At 41.0% G+C, this 16,070-nt stretch overlaps 2 protein-coding genes across 4 annotated transcripts in view; both read right to left on the bottom strand.

Annotated features, from left to right (window-relative positions):
- Nucleotides 1-8,016, bottom strand: part of LOC106569035 (brefeldin A-inhibited guanine nucleotide-exchange protein 1) — a 38,589-nt gene extending 30,573 nt beyond the window's left edge. The window contains exon 1 of the mRNA XM_014139962.3: nt 7,717-8,016. Coding sequence (XP_013995437.3) covers nt 7,717-7,837 — 121 coding nt within the window. The 5' untranslated portion in view covers nt 7,838-8,016. The remainder of the gene's footprint in view (nt 1-7,716) is intronic.
- Nucleotides 8,017-12,332: 4,316 nt separating this feature from the next.
- Nucleotides 12,333-16,070, bottom strand: part of LOC106569033 (solute carrier organic anion transporter family member 5A1) — a 38,942-nt gene continuing 35,204 nt past the window's right edge. Inside the window, exons 10-11 of one of the 3 annotated variants that reach the window (XM_014139958.3) lie at nt 15,813-16,060; nt 12,333-14,519 (exon numbers count right to left, since the gene is read on the bottom strand). In XM_014139958.3, coding sequence (XP_013995433.3) covers nt 14,172-14,519; nt 15,813-16,060 — 596 coding nt within the window. In that variant the 3' untranslated portion in view covers nt 12,333-14,171. Of the gene's footprint in view, nt 16,061-16,070 lie in introns of all 3 variants that reach the window. The other 2 variants (XM_082960838.1, XM_014139961.3) reach the window with 2 other exon arrangements.

Raw genomic sequence — 16,070 nt, 5'->3', positions numbered from 1 at the left:
AAAAAAAAAATCCAATACTGTAATATAATATTACATATCTCTTCATAGGAGCTACTGTCCATTTCATGAGTACTTCATGAGTCATGATGAGATCATAACCAATGGCCTCATGTCAGTGACATCCTCAGTCGTGGCCTCCACCAACTAGCCAATCTATAACCACAAACCAACTGCTTACATAGTGCAATACTTTGGCCCATGGCAGATAGAGATAACCTCCACTCCATCATTTACATGACATAGTAAAGGGAGGCACCGACAGCTCAATAGCGTACCAGACTCAATCAATACAGAATGAAAATGAACTAAATAACTAGCCTAGTGTAGAGTGGAATGCAGAAGATACAAATGCACCACATGACTTGTCAACCCCAAAAGGCAAATCAGTAAACAATCTGACAAAGTCTATACGTTTTGTTACCACCAACATCTGCACCATATTTTACCCCCAAAACCAAGTAGAGAGGCAGCAGGTCATCCAGGTGTTTAACGTGGATAATGAAACATCTAGCGTGTGTCTGCGACTCCATGGTCGCGCATCCCATCTACAGCCAGTGAAGGTGAGGTTGGGGTCAGCATCATCTACCAGGGTTCATATTGGATGGCAGCCATGTTGTAATGTTATTATCACGATCTGACACTGTAGATGCTGGGGGTTATTGGTGCTCATATGGAGGGTGATGGTGTACAGAGACCCTCTGTTTTAGTTCAATAAACCACTTCTCAAATCGGTTGGAAAAGACTTAACTGCATCTCAAATGGCACTCTATTCCCTATATAGTGACCTCCTTTTGACGAGAGCCCTACGGGGTGCTATTTGGGATGCATACTAAAACTTAAGAGTGAACTGTTTAAAATATCACTATGGACCACACATTCTCCTTGACCATCTACCTAAATGTTCACTTGAATCTACAGACTGATCACAACAAAGCTAAGGTCAAATATATTTCATTATAACATAGATACAGTGCTCCCCTATGATTTAGTCTCTGCCTGCCAACTAGGAAAGAGAGAGACAGTTCAAACGCTAATAAGCTGACTACATCCGCTCTCGGTTCATCAACGTTGTATCAGCATGCTTTAGATGTCTAGAGATGAGATGACAGCCTCTACTGAAAACAAAGCTCATCATAGCTCTGCCGTTTGTACTATACCACCTGGAGAGGGGGAGTGGAACAGACTTCAGTGTGCTGCTAACAGTATAGCTTCCTCCACTGTCCCCGTCCCCATACCAGGCTCGAACCAGTGAGAAAACAATCCAGGCTGCGTCCCAAATGGCACCCTATTCCATAGTGCACTACTTTTGACCAGAGCCCTATGGGCCCAAGTCAAAACTAGTTCCCAACAGAGGGGATAGGGTGCCATATGGAATAAGGTACAAACAAAGAACAGATCAGATGTGTTACCCCTCTCATTAACACTGCAGGTGAACAGTAATTCATTCATCAGTGGTACAACAGCAAATAATACATTATTATAGTCTATAGTCTAGTCTTGAGAAGGAAATTAAAATTCTCGAAAAAAAAGTTTTTATCAAGACTGGAAACGTGTGATTTGGACGTCTGGCCTTCAGCACGGCAAAGATGAATATTTCACTTTTGAACTACAGTATACTTAGGAGGGTATTAGCAATGCATGATAGGCAGTGTGTAAGTCTATGCGTGTCATACAGGTCATTCGATATCATTTCAGCAAGCCACCATCTCAGCTTGTTCTGAAATGGTTTCTGCAGTTAGAAACATATAGTTGAAGTCGGAAGTTTACATACACCTTAGCCAAATACATTTAAACTCAGTTTTTCACAATTCCTGACATTTAATCTTCGTAAAAATTCCCTGTCTTAGGTCAGTTAGGATCACCACTTCATTTCAAGAATGTGAAAAGTCAGAATAATAGTAGAGAGAATGATTTATTTCAGCCTTTATTTCTTTCATCACATTCCCAGTGGGTCAGAAGTTTACAAAACACTCAATTAGTATTTGGTAGCATTGCCTTTAAATTGTTTAACTTGGGTCAAACGCGTCGGGTAGACTTCCACAAGCTTCCCACAATAAGTTGGGTGAATTTTGGCCCATTCCTCCTGACAGAGCTGGTGTAACTGAGTCAGGTTACTAGGCCTCTTTGCTCGCACACGCTTTTTCATTTCTGCCCACAGATTTTCTATAGGATTGAGGTCAGGGCTTTGTGATGGCCACTCCAATACCTTGACTTTGTTGTCCTTAAGCCATAACTTTGTAAGTATGCTTGGGGTCATTGTCCATTTGGAAGACCCATTTGCGACCAAGCTTTAACTTCCTGACGGATGTCTTGAGATGTTGCTTCAATATATCCACGTAATTTTCCTGCCTCATGATGCCATCTATTTTGTGAAGTGCACCAGTCCCTCCTGCAGCAAAGCACCCCCACAACATGATGCTGCCACCCCCATGCATCACGGTTGGGGTGGTGTTCTTCAGCTTGCAAGCCTCCCCCTTTTCCTCCAAACATAACGATGGTCATTATGGCCAAACAGTTCTATTTTGGTTAGTCAGACCAGAGGACATTTCTCGAAAAAGTACAATCTTCGTCCCCATGTGCAGTTGCAAACCGTAGTCTACCTTTTTTATGGCGGTTTTGGAACAGTGGCTTCTTCCTTGCTGAGCAGCCTTTCAGGTTATGTCGATATAGGACTCGTTTTACTGTGGATATAAATACTTTTGTACCCGTTTCCTCCAGCATCTTCACAAGGTCCTTTGCTGTTGTTCTGGGATTGATTTGCACTTTTTGAACCAAAGTACGTTCATCTCTAGGAGACAGAACGCGTCTCCTTCCTGAGTGGTATGACGGCTGCATGGTGTTTATACTTGCGTACTATTGTTTGTACAGATGAACGTGGTACCTTAAGGCATTTGGAAATTGCTTCCAATGATGAACCAGACCTGTGGAGGTCCACAATTTTTTTTCTGAGGTCTTGAATTATTTATTTTAATTTTCCCATGATGTCAAGCAAAGAGACAAGGTAGGCCTTGAAATACATCCACAGGTACACCTCCAATTGACTCAAATTATGTCAATTAGCCTATCAGAAGCTTCTAAAGCCATGACATCCTTTTCTGGAATTTTCCAAGCTGTTTAAAAGGCACAGGCAACTTAGTGTACAGTCGTGGCCAGAAGTTTTGGGAATGACACAAATATTAATTTTCACAAAGTTCGCTGCTTCAGTGTCTTTAGATATTTTTGTCAGATGTTACTATGGAATACTGAAGTATAATTACAAGCATTTCATAAGTGTCAAAGGCTTTTGACAATTACATGAAGTTGACGCAGAGAGTCAATTTTTCAAGACTTTTGCAATCTGCCCTGGCATGCTGTCAATTAACTTCTGGGCCACATCCTGACTGATGGCAGTCCATTCTTGCATAATCAATGCTTGGAGTTTGTCAGAATTTGTGGGTTTTTGTTTGTCCACCCGCCTCTTGAGGATTGACCACAAGTACTCAATGGGATTAAGGTCTGGTGAGTTTCCTGGCCATGGACCCAAAATATCGATGTTTTGTTCCCCGAGCCGCTTAGTTATCACTTTTGCCTTATGGCAAGGTGCTCCATCATGCTGGAAAAGGCATTGTTCGTCACCAAACTGTTCCTGGATGGTTGAGAGAAGTTCCTCTCGGAGGATGTCTGGTACCATTCTTTATTCATGGCTGTGTTCTTAGGCAAAATTGTGAGTGAGCCCACTCCCTTGGCTGAGAAGCAACCCCACACATGAATGGTCTCAGAATGCTTTACTGTTGGCATGACACAGGACTGATGGTAGCGCTCACCTTGTCTTCTCCGGACAAGCTTTTTTCCGGATGCCCCAAACAATCGGAAAGGGGATTCATCGGAGAAAATGACTTTATCCCAGCCCTTTTTGTGCAAAGCAATGATGATGGCACGTGTTTCCTTGCAGGTAACCATGATTGACAGAGGAAGAACAATGATTCCAAGCACCACCCTCCTTTTGAAGCTTCCAGTCTGTTATTCGAACTCAATCAGCATGACAGAGTGATCTCCAGCCTTGTCCTCGTCAACACTCACACCTGTGTTAACGAGAGAATCACTGATGTCAGCTGGTCCTTTTGTGGCAGGGCTGAAATGCAGTAGAAATGTTTTTTTGGGATTCAGTTCATTTGCATGGCAAAGAGGGACTTTGCAATTAATTGCAATTCATCTGATAACTCTTCATAACATTCTGGAGTATATGCAAATTGCCATCATACAAACTGAGGCAGCAGACTTTGTGAAAATTAATATTTGTGTCATTCTCAAAACTTTTGGCCACGACTGCATGTAAACTTCTGACCCACTGGAATTGTGATACAGTGAATAATAAGTGAAATAATCTGTAAACAATTGTTGGAAATATGACTTGTGTCATGCACAAAGTAGATGTCCTAACCAACTTAAACTACAGTTTTGGCAACAAGAAATTTGTGGAGTGGTTGAAAAATGAGTTTTAATGACTCCAACCTAAGTGTATATAAACTTCCAACTTCAACTGTAAGTATTCCGGTGGCAAAAAGAAGATATAATTTGATCTCTGGATAATTAACTAATTGATAGCACACAAATTGGCCATTTTAATTTATAGGATTGATATTATATTAATTCAAATAATACTCAACATTTGGTTTGCCAAAAACCACCCATTCGCTTTTTCCCCCAGTTCAGAGAAAGGAGTCATTATTGTTGTTAGGTCTATGTGCCATTATACATCCTTATATTACCAGGTCTTACCACTAGATGGTGCTGTTGCTGCTATTAAGTGAAAAACAATGAACAATGTTAAAGGGATAGTTCACCCAAATTATATATTGGTTTCCTTACCCTGTAAGCAGTCTATGGACAATGGATGCCAAGGTTTGTTTTCGCTTTGCTCACACACACTTGTCTGTGGTTCACACCTGTCTGTTAGCTGTGCTGCCCCCGACAGGAAGAAAAGGAAGCGTGCGCACAGAAAGCTAGAACAAAACATTGTCATAATGAAATAATTAATCAATCAAAGGTCTAATATTGGGCTACCGAACAACCTTCTATTATGTCAGTAACTTATGGTTACGTCCCAAATGGCATCCGTTTCCTTTATAGTGCACTACTTTTGACCAGGGCTGTGATGACTATGGAATTTGGACTAATGATTAATCCACGAATACTCCGAATTATTTTTGCAGGAAAATGTTTTGAGCTCATAATGTATCTTTTGAAATGATATATGACACACCTAATGAACACAATACAGCTTGTGGTGACACCCGTGTCTCGAATTGGAAATACAGTGCCTTCGAAAAGTAATCAGACCCCTTGACTTTTTCCACATTTTACTTTACAACCTTATTATAAAATGTATTAAATATTTTTTTCCCCCTCAATCTACACACAAAATAATTTTTGCAAATGTATTACAAACAAAAAATGTAAATATCACATTTACATAAGTATTCAGACCCTTTACTCAGTACTTTGTTAAAGCACCTTTGGCAGCGATTACAGCCTCAGGTCTTCTTGGGTATGACGCTACAAGCTTGGCACACCTGTATTTGGGGAGATTCTCCCATTCTTCTCTGCAGATCCTCTGAAGCTCTTTTAGGTTGTATGGTGAGCATTGCTGCACAGCTATTTCAGTTATCTCCAGAGATGTTCGATCGGGTTCAAGTCCGTGCTCTGGCTGGGAAACTCAAGTACATTCAGAGACGTGTCCCGAAGCCACTGCTGCGTTGTCTTAGCTGTGTGTTTAGGGTTGTTGTCCTGTTGGAAGGTTAACCTTCGCCCCATTGTGAGGCCCTGAGCGTTCTGGAGGAGGTTTTCATCAAGGATCTCGCTGTACTTTGCTCCGTTTATCTTTCCCTCGATCCTGACTAGTCTCCCAGTCCCTGCTGCAAAAAAAAATAATCCATACAGCATGATGTTGCCACCACGCTTCACCGTAGGGATGATGCCAGGTTTCCTCCAGATGTGACGCTTAGCATTCAAGCCAAAGAGTTCAATCTTGGTTTCATCAGACCAGAGAATCTTGTTTCTCATGGTCTGAGATTCATTTAAGCAGGCTGTCATTTTCCTTTTACTGAGGAGTAGCTTCTGTCTGGCAACTCTACCATAAAGGCCTGATTGGTGGAGTGCTGCAGAGATAGCTGTCCTTCTGGAAGGTTCTCACATCTCCACAGAGGAACTCTGGAGCTCTGTCAGTGACCATCGGGTTCTTGGTCACCTCCCTGGCCAAGGCCCTTCTTCCCTGTGGAGGCCAGCTCCAGGAAGAGTCTTGGTGGTTCCAAACTTCTTCCATTTAAGAATGATGGAGGCCACTGTATTATTGGGGACCTTCAATGCTGCAGACATTTTTTAGTACCCTTCCCCAGATCTGTGACTCAACACAATCCTGCTTCGGCGCTCCGCAGACAATTCCTTTGACCTCTTGGCTTGGTTTTTGCTCTAACATGCAATTGTGGGACCTTATATAGACAGGTGTGTGCCTTTCCAAATCATGTCCAATCAATTTCATTTACCACAGGTGGACTACAATTAAGATGTGGAAACATCTCAAGGATGATCAATGGAAACAGGATGCACCTGAGCTCAATTTCGAGTCTCATAGCAATGCGTCTGAATACTTATGTAAATAAGGTATTTCTGTTTTTCATTCATTTAAATATATTTCTAAAAAACAGTTTTCGCTTTGTCATTATGGGGTATTGTGTGTAGATTGATGAGGGGAAAAAAATATTTTGATCAATTTTAGAATAAGGCTGCAACATAACAAAATGTGGAAGAAGGGAAGGCGTCTGGATACACTGTAAAGCTTATCCTCCTGACCTTGCTGTTCTGATCCGAAAATGATGACTAACTTTACCCTATTCATGTAAACATTTAAACTAACTTTACCCTATTCATGTAAACATTTAAAACTGCTATTTGGTAAATTACTGTATATCAACTTGAAAATAAAGTTCAATTCCCATTCCCTCCTAAAATGAATGTGTTAAGAGGATTATTTTCCTTAGTTCACGGTTATTGTCGGTTACACGACTATAAGATTATTGTGCCAGCTCTACTTTTTTACCAGGGCCCATAGGCCTCTGGTTACAAGTAGTGTATTTTATAAGAAATAGGGTGCCATTTCTTATACATTCCCTGTTTAGTTTCGATCAGCAAACTCTTGTCCCATTGCCACTGAGCAGTCCAGGTCACATTACCCTTCATGAGCCACATCACTCACTGCAATGTTGAATAATGCTAATCCTGAACAGGCTATATTTGTTGTTGTACCATGTTTCCTCTCCTTGGATAATTCAATTAATACCATATATGCATTTGTGTGATCTGCCCATGTAAACAGTAAAACACTGACGACAACATTATTAACCCCGGCTTTGAAAGGCACAGGGAAATCACGGGATAACGGTTGCGGTCACAATGTGGTATGAGAGCACCACCCCTTTCACACCTGCGCTACTAGGCTATAACGCAGATGACAACAAGCATACACATTATAAGAAACGACATATCTGGTACTGATCAAGCTTGATTTCTGTTTTCGGCCCACTACTTGAATCGAATCTCGATTCAGTCCATATTGATGCTACAGTGTATGCAAGCACTTCATGTATCGAACTGGGGAGTTCGTGGCATGCACGAGAAGATGTGGGTGACAAATGATGATGACATCCCAAACTAATACATTGTTGTCACACTTAAACTCACCTAGGGACACTTCACAGGCTTTGCTCAACTGGGAATGGTGAGCTTTTTTCACCTCCTTATCGGCTAAAATCTTCTCCAGTGCTCGGGTTAAAAACATGTTTTTCGTTTTACTGTCATACATGATGTGATGGAACTGTAGTCAAAGCAGCTGTCCCATGAACATACAGCTGTTCCTGTAGTCTTCTTTTTTTAGCCGAGTCTAATATAGGAGTACTAAGTAGAAAGCTACATATCTTTTATTCCAGAAAGGAAATCCCACAAATTTCTATTAGCAACCTGTCAGCGCCATGTTGAAAGGAATCAACGTCATTCCGTCACTTACGTCCGCGACTCCACAATGATAATATTGTTACTGTTACACTCGGACTGTGACCAATTAGGTCACTTTGTCTTGTGATCAGTTACAACTCATTATTCTCACCAAACATGAGAATGGTGAGTTGCTTGAATCTGTAGAGAAAAATATACTTCATTGGTTATCTGAATTTCCCAATTTGTTGTTACTGATAGGAGGGGACTTTAATATTACCATAGATAATTCAACTGATAGATGGCCCCAGGTAGGCCAAACAATCAGAATTTGGGTTTAATACTTTTTATGGAAAATTTGGAGTAACAAAAGAGGTTCCAGACAGTCCAGAATGGATTTTTGGCTTATATCGAAATGTATTGATAGTGAGTGTGTTGCTACAAATATTTGTATTACTCCCCTCAGAGACCATAGGGCCATTTACAGCGATGTCAAAATATTTACCCCTGATACTAACCTTGGTAAAGCATCCTACTGGAAGCTAAATAGCTCTTTATTAAATAATATAAAATTGACCAGAAATACAGTGTAGACATTGTTAATGTTGTAAATGACTATTGTAGCTGGAAACAGCTGATTTTTTAATGGTATATCTACATAGGCGTACAGAGGAATAAAACTGGCCTTCTTTAGACTAGTTGAGTATCTGGAACATCAGCATTTGTGGGTTCGATTACAGGCTCAAAATGGCCAGAAACAAAGACTTCCTTCTGAAACTCGTCAGAAAGAGGAGTGGGAGGCCCAGGTGCACAACTGAGCAAGAGGACAAGTACATTAGAGTGTCTAGTTTGAGAAACAGACGCCTCACAAGTCCTCAACTGGCAGCTTCATGAAATAGTACCCGCAAAACACCAGTCTCAACGTCAACAGTGAAGAGGCGACTCCGGGATGCTGGCCTTCTAGGCAAGAGTTCCTCTGTCCAGTGTCTGTGTTCTTTTGCCCATCTTAATCTTTTCTTTTTATTGGCCAGTCTGAGATATGGCTTTTTCTTTGCAACTCTGCCTAGAAGGCCAGCATCCCGGAGTCGCCTCTTCACTGTTGACGTTGAGACTAGTGTTTAATGAAGCTGCCAGTTGAGGAATTGTGAGGTGTCTGTTTCTCAAACTACAGAGGGACTCCTCTTTAAAAGGAAGAGTCCTAATAACCAAGGCTGAAGGTATCTCTAGGCTAACATGGTGGGCTGAGTATGGTGGGCTGAGTTTTATGGATTTTACTACTTTAACTAATACTTTTAAGATCAATTGTATAAAACAATTCCTAAGAAGACCCACTTCTATGTGAAACGTTATTCCTCATCATGTCTTCTCTACTTTTGGTGGCCTCAACTTCCTGTTGGTTTGCAATTATAATATTGACAAAGTTCCAGCGAAACTCTGCTTTTCTTTAGCAGGTTTTCTTGTCATGGTCCTTCATTTAGAAGCATACATTTTCTCCACACAGATATATATATGGAATAATCGGGACATATTGTATAAAAATACCTCTTTGTTTTTAGAATATTGGTTCCGAAATAATATCCTATTGGTGAGCCAACTGGTAAATAATATCCTATTGGTGAGCCAACTGGTAAATAATATCCTATTGGTGAGCCAACTGGTAAATAATATCCTATTGGTGAGACAACTGGTAAATAATATCCTATTGGTGAGCCAACTGGTAAATAATATCCTATTGGTGAGCCAACTGGTAAATAATATCCTATTGGTGAGCCAACTGGTAAATAATATCCTATTGGTGAGCCAACTTATTAGTGAGCAGAGGGTCTTTTACTTAATTATAAGGAATTCTTGTCACTTTACATCCTTGTAACGCCTAAAGATTTTGCAATTGTTTTAGATGCCATTCCCTCAGGTGTTGCTTTATTATTCAGGAACGTGTCAAGACCTGACCCTCAGAACATACCTACAAGTAACCCTGTTGACTCATCAGTAGGAAAGATTTTTTTATTTTAGTCAATTCAACAATAACAGAGCGATACGAGCCTTGTTTCAACAGGATGTTTTATCTATACCTTATGTCATGCCTTATTGGAATGGTTTTATTGATAATGTCTGTTGGAAAAAAGTTTGGATGTTGCTACACACATACTTATTAACAAAATTAAGGAAGTTTATTTTTAAATGATTCATAAATATTATCGTGCCAACCACTATATGAAGAAGTAAAAAAAAAACATGAATTCAAACTGTACCTTTTGTGATGACCACCCAGAAACAGTGTTGCATCTTTTTTGGCATTGTATTCATGTAAGAAAACTGTGGCAAGATATCAGTAGATTTATAATTTAACACATTAATGAAGATTTCACACTATTATGGAGAGATGTACTGCTTGGATTATTTACTTATGATAGAAATACATTGAAACAATTTTATGTAATTCATTTCATTATTCTTTTGGCCAAATGTCATATTTCACAAATGTAAATGTACCTACAAAACACATTTTATTACCTGGCAAAAAGAAATTGAACTATATTTTAAGACAAAAAAAAGCTGTTAGAATTATAAATGTGTGTATGTCCCTTCAGGTCCTTGTGTAATGTGATATTGTACCCCCTAGCCCAAATGTCCTTTGTATATTCTTTATATATACACACACTTGTGTTCCCAATGCACTTTTGTATTGATTTGTTGTTAATACAATTTTTTTTTGAATATTGTTACTGCAGGGTGGGGGGACAGAGCATCAACTTTTGCACCACTGTCCAGTTAGATCAATGTTACAGCATTGTTTCACTGTATTATGCCCACCCCAAAAATAGTATATAATATTTAGACACTGTCCAAAGTGGCCTTGAATAAACATAATTAACCATCTATTAAATAAAATATAACTCCCATTGAATATGATATAGTTCACCCAAATAGCAAAATGACATATTGGTTTCCTTACCCTGTAAGCAGTCTATAGACTAGGTATGACAACAATCAATGCTTTGGTTTTGTTTACCTGGCCACTGTTTCAAACACTATCTTTTTAGCATGTGTGGCACAAATCCAATGCAAGACAACAGTACCTATACTGAAAAAAATATATAAATGCAACATCAAATCAAATTGTATTTGTCACATGCGCCGAATACAACAAAGCTGTGTTCAAATACCCATACTAACATACTGTATACTACATACTTAATGAGTATATACTATTAGTTCATTTTAGTATACTGTAAACGAACGGTATCCTTTCTGTTAAGCGTACTAGCGATTTGCCTGTCTACCGGAAGTTGATGCTATTGCTATGCAACCTCTTGCTAGCTTTTTAGCATAACAAATTACTAGATAGACTTCGGGTGTGTTTGTAAATTCAATCTGGAGAGCCAGTGCGCTCTGTGCGTTCATAAATTCAGGGCGTGGTCAGATTGTCCATTCATAAATTCAGAGCTTTTTACTCTCATGGCACACACTGGACGTGTCGAGGAGTAGGGTTGATCCGAGCGTTCTGACCTCACAATGGCAGTCAAGCACCCAAGCTAACTGGCTAGCTACTTTCAGACACAAGTGAGAGAACACCGCACTCTGACCATTTTACTCACACTTGCAGAGCTGGCTAGGACATCACCTCCAAATCATCCTAAAGTATTTACAATTGATTGTGTAGCTCAAAGTCCCTTGTAGATGATTTGGACATGATGGGTGAAAAATTCTAATATTGATACCATGACTTGAAATGGATTTGTGCCACAAATGCTATAACCACAGAGAAGGAGCAGTTACCAGTATCTTCCCTAACGTTCGCATTTGGAAACAGTGGGATTAGGGCCTAATGGATTTATTTCATTATATGAACTGTAACTCAGTGAAATTGTTGCATGTTGTTTTTATATTTTGGTTGAGTGTAGGAAAAATGCATCCTTCATACAGTATTACATCCCTACTCTGCCACCTTGAGTACAGCCGCCTTACCTGTCAGGGTCAATGGAAGAAGACAGTCCACAGCGCCACACAGTGTTTGCATACCAAATGGCACCCTATATCAGTGTTTTCCAACTCCAGTACCCACAACAGTAGACATTTTTTGTTGTAGCCTGTGACAAACTGATTCAACTCATTGAGGGCTTGATGATTAGTTGAATCAGGTGTGCTTGTCCAGGGCTACAACAAACATGTGTACTGTCGTGGGTACTGGAGGACTGGAGTTGGGAAACACTGCCCTATATAGTGCACTACTTTTCAAGAGGGCCCATAGGTAAAAAGTAGTGCATTGTGTAGGGATTAGGGTACCATTTGGAACACACCCTTAACCAGTTTTAATCATGTTACGTGTTTATTACCTGCTCCAACAAGCACTTCTTGACCAAAAATCGCGATTCAATTCAATATTTATTTTGGGGAATTTTAATTGACAGATGTCAAGTATCGAAGGAATTTGTAAACAGTGTGTCCACAAACAATGTACATTTTCTTTCTTATGATGTCAACCATATAGCAGAGGCATTAACTTGTCATTAAAACACTGTCATTTGAAATTAAATAAATATAATACTGCTAAAAAGGAGAAAAAAAAGAACATAAATCTACAATCTACCTGAAATAGTCCTTATGGTGACATCCAGGTCAAATCCTTATTTTATGCCACATACAAAGACTGATAAACAGCACTACACAGGGCGGTAAGAGCGAGAGCTCCAGAGGAATAGTAGGTTTGACGGTGAGGATCACAAGAGTACCAGAATTCTGCAGCAAACATCCTGGTACTATAGGTACAGTAGGTTGAAAAGCTATATTAATGGCAGCAAGTCAACCAAAAATCCTAGAGTCCAATTCTTCACAGTCCACAGTCAGTCTTATAATTGAGTTCCATGACATGAAGTCAAGAGCATTTCAGAATCAGCAACATCAACTTCAATCAATTAGTAGGAAAAGTAGGCACTGAGAAACATAATACTGTAGCCTTTCACTAACAGATTCAATAACACTAAAGTTAGGAGAATCCTTGTCGCAAAATGTAGCCTAGCTAGAATTGTGATTAATTTGCACCCGGTTTACTCTATGTATTCTAGTTATTCTTTCACATGAAATGGAATGTTTGACTAAGAGTTATGTGACTTATTTCCATTAATAATAGTGTCTGGAGACCTGAAAAATGATTACATGCAGCAATTATGTCTATCACAACTACTACCAGATGCATTACACTGTTATTCTAGCTGACAATGTCAGTCATTTTACTATAAAGAGCTATGGTACCTTTCCATATTAACAGTAACATGTTATAATATCCCATAGTTTTAACACTATTAACTCTAAACCAACAGCCACATTGTATCATGTAAGTAAAAATAATGTTTTATTGTCACATACACCGGATAGGTGAAGTGAAATGTGTTGTTCACAGGCTCAGTGCTGTTCCACCTGCCCAAATTCAACATAGAAAAGCATAATTTTTGCTTCTAATATTTAAGTGCTAAAATAAACTGAAAATTACGATTATTCCACCAAATATTTGTCGAGTTATTTCGCTTGGGGAAATGCCACAGCTTCATTTGAGTATTTCTACAATATTGCTTACCACATCTGACTAGCGGGTGTCCTCAACCACCCTGTAAAACCAACAGCAATATGTACTTGAATATTGCATGTTACACCCATGAACTACTTGTTTCAACGATCTTGTTCCCCTCCAACTTGTATCACTAGTCTCCGAGAAGTAGTGCTGTTCTAGAATCAGGTCGTCCCTGTCCATGTCATTGTATTGATTACTGAGCTGTGGGAGTTAGTAATTCCCAGCCCTAAACTCGATTTAGCACTGCTTAAGAAATTAGTCTGATGTCCTTTGAATTAATACAAATATACAACACAAATACAACAACAAAAAATTCACCAAAAGGCAAAACAAACAACCTCAGCAGCCACGATTGATATCACTTTGACAGTTGTTCAGTAGAACATGCTCTATCGTAGACATAGTGAGTAGTTGGACATTATAAGAATTATTATCGGTTACACAATACATGGGAGAAGTGGCCCTGCTGTTGGTAAATCAATTCATTTAGGAATCCAGTTATAGACCTAATAAGCTATTCTAAACTACTGGCCACAGACTCCCAGTCTTCGCTCGAAGGTAAGGTGAAAGCTGGTGACAGAGGCTACTTACTAAACTACTGACTAACTAATGTGAAATAGTGGTTGGTTTGTGTGGATTAGCTAATCATGGGAAGCACAGCAGTCTCTTTGCACCAGCAGCACGGATCTGGTCTGCTCCACCACAGAGCCAGCAGGGGGTCTGGTCTGCTCCACCACAGAGCCAGCAGGGGGTCTGGTCTGCTCCACCACAGAGCCAGCAGGGGGTCTGGTCTGCTCCACCACAGAGCCAGCAGGGGGTCTGGTCTGCTCCACCACAGAGCCAGCAGGGGGTCTGGTCTGCTCCACCACAGAGCCAGCAGGGGGTCTGGTCTGCTCCACCACAGAGCCAGCAGGGGGTCTGGTCTGCTCCACCACAGAGCCAGCAGGGGGTCTGGTCTGCTCCACCACAGAGCCAGCAAGGGGGTCTGGTTGGTTAAAACATTGTATACGTGCCAAACGGCACCTTATTCCCTATGTAGCGCACTACTCTTGCCCTGGTCAAAAGTGGCACACTATAAAGGGAATAAGGTACCATTTGGGACGTAAACATTTCAATTAGGATTTTTGTCTGAAACAAGACATGTTAATAAGAGACCGGTAAGCAAAAGATGCCTTCGTTCTATAAAGCCCATGGCACACGAAGCAACACCGAGGGGGGTCATCATGAGTGCACTTAGATTGTGCCCCAAATGGCACCCTATTCCCCATGTAGTTCACTACTTTGGACCAAAGACCTATCGGCCATTGTCAAATGTATAGCACTACAGTATATAGAGAATAGAGTACCATTTAGGATGCAGCCCAAGTGTGTCTGAAATAGAACTACGGCGAGGGATATATTTGTGGGCCTGTCTATGAGGTAACCACAGAGAAGTGGTTCCAATTCCAAACGTTTCCAGACGCATCTTTTCCAAGTCAACCACTCATCATTACACGCAGGTCTGGGGCGATACTGAATGACATTTCCAGATTGTATGGAAAGGGAAGGCAATGCTCAATGTGTGCTTTTAATACAGCTTGCCATTGAATAATAGGGGAAAAGAAAACGACCTTGCATAGTAGAGGATTAAGTTTATGCTCGCTGGCCAAGCTGCTTAGCTCAGTCACCTCGTCTTGCCGAGGTCTTAGAATGAACACTAAAACTGAGCAATGGAGGATATTATTCATGTCATTTTCACCTAGTGCCACGCAACAATACCATCACTACGATCGAGAAGTATCGAAGGTGCACTTTTCTAAAGAGATGATATGCATTCCCTCCCATGACGAAAACAAACCAAAGAGAAGAGGACACCAACATACTAGGTAGAGGGTCGATTTGCTAACTGGGGTATCCATCCCAGTTTCTTCCTGTATACATGTTGACCAACCGCTGCCTGTCTGAGTGACGTCTTGTGCGTGAACGTATACTATAATACCATACGAGTGAGAACCCAGAGTAAGAGAGGCAGACATTGCAGAGACTGTGGATGGCAGGGCGGTAGGAGTTGCACTCAGACGCGGGCAGACACCTGTTCCAGAGAGCGAGCGGGAGGGCGAGGGGCCGGCGGGGTTATTGCTTTCAGGCTCTTCAGGCTGTTCCCCGGGCAGCTCTGGCTGCTGAGGCCCCTGTTGAGGACGGGGATGATGGGAGGTTCGTTGCGTGGTATATTAACGGGACAGGAGCGGGTACGGGCGTGTCCCTTGTGTCCCCCGGCGTGGCAGATGAGGTCGCTCACCGTGTCCATGGGCGAGAGGTGTTTCAGCCAGCGCTCCAGACGCTCTTCCTTGTACTTGATGGAGTACCAGGTGAGGAAGATGAAGATGAAGCCAATGAACTTGAGGCTGGCGGCCAGGCCGAAGTAGACGAAGCGGAAGGAAGTGACATCGTACTCCCAGCAGGAGCCGTGGACGCCACAGTCCTGCTGCCACAGCATACAGGTGGTGTCGATCACCGCCCCAAAATAGATGGGAGTAGGTATGTAGGCTGAGGAGAG

The sequence above is a fragment of the Salmo salar genome, chromosome 14, assembly GCF_965601325.2.
Source record: "Salmo salar chromosome 14, fSalSal1, whole genome shotgun sequence".
Lineage (NCBI taxonomy): Eukaryota > Metazoa > Chordata > Actinopteri > Salmoniformes > Salmonidae > Salmo > Salmo salar.
Note: the sequence above shows the minus strand (reverse complement) of the source record. Positions and strands in the feature narration are given on the sequence as shown.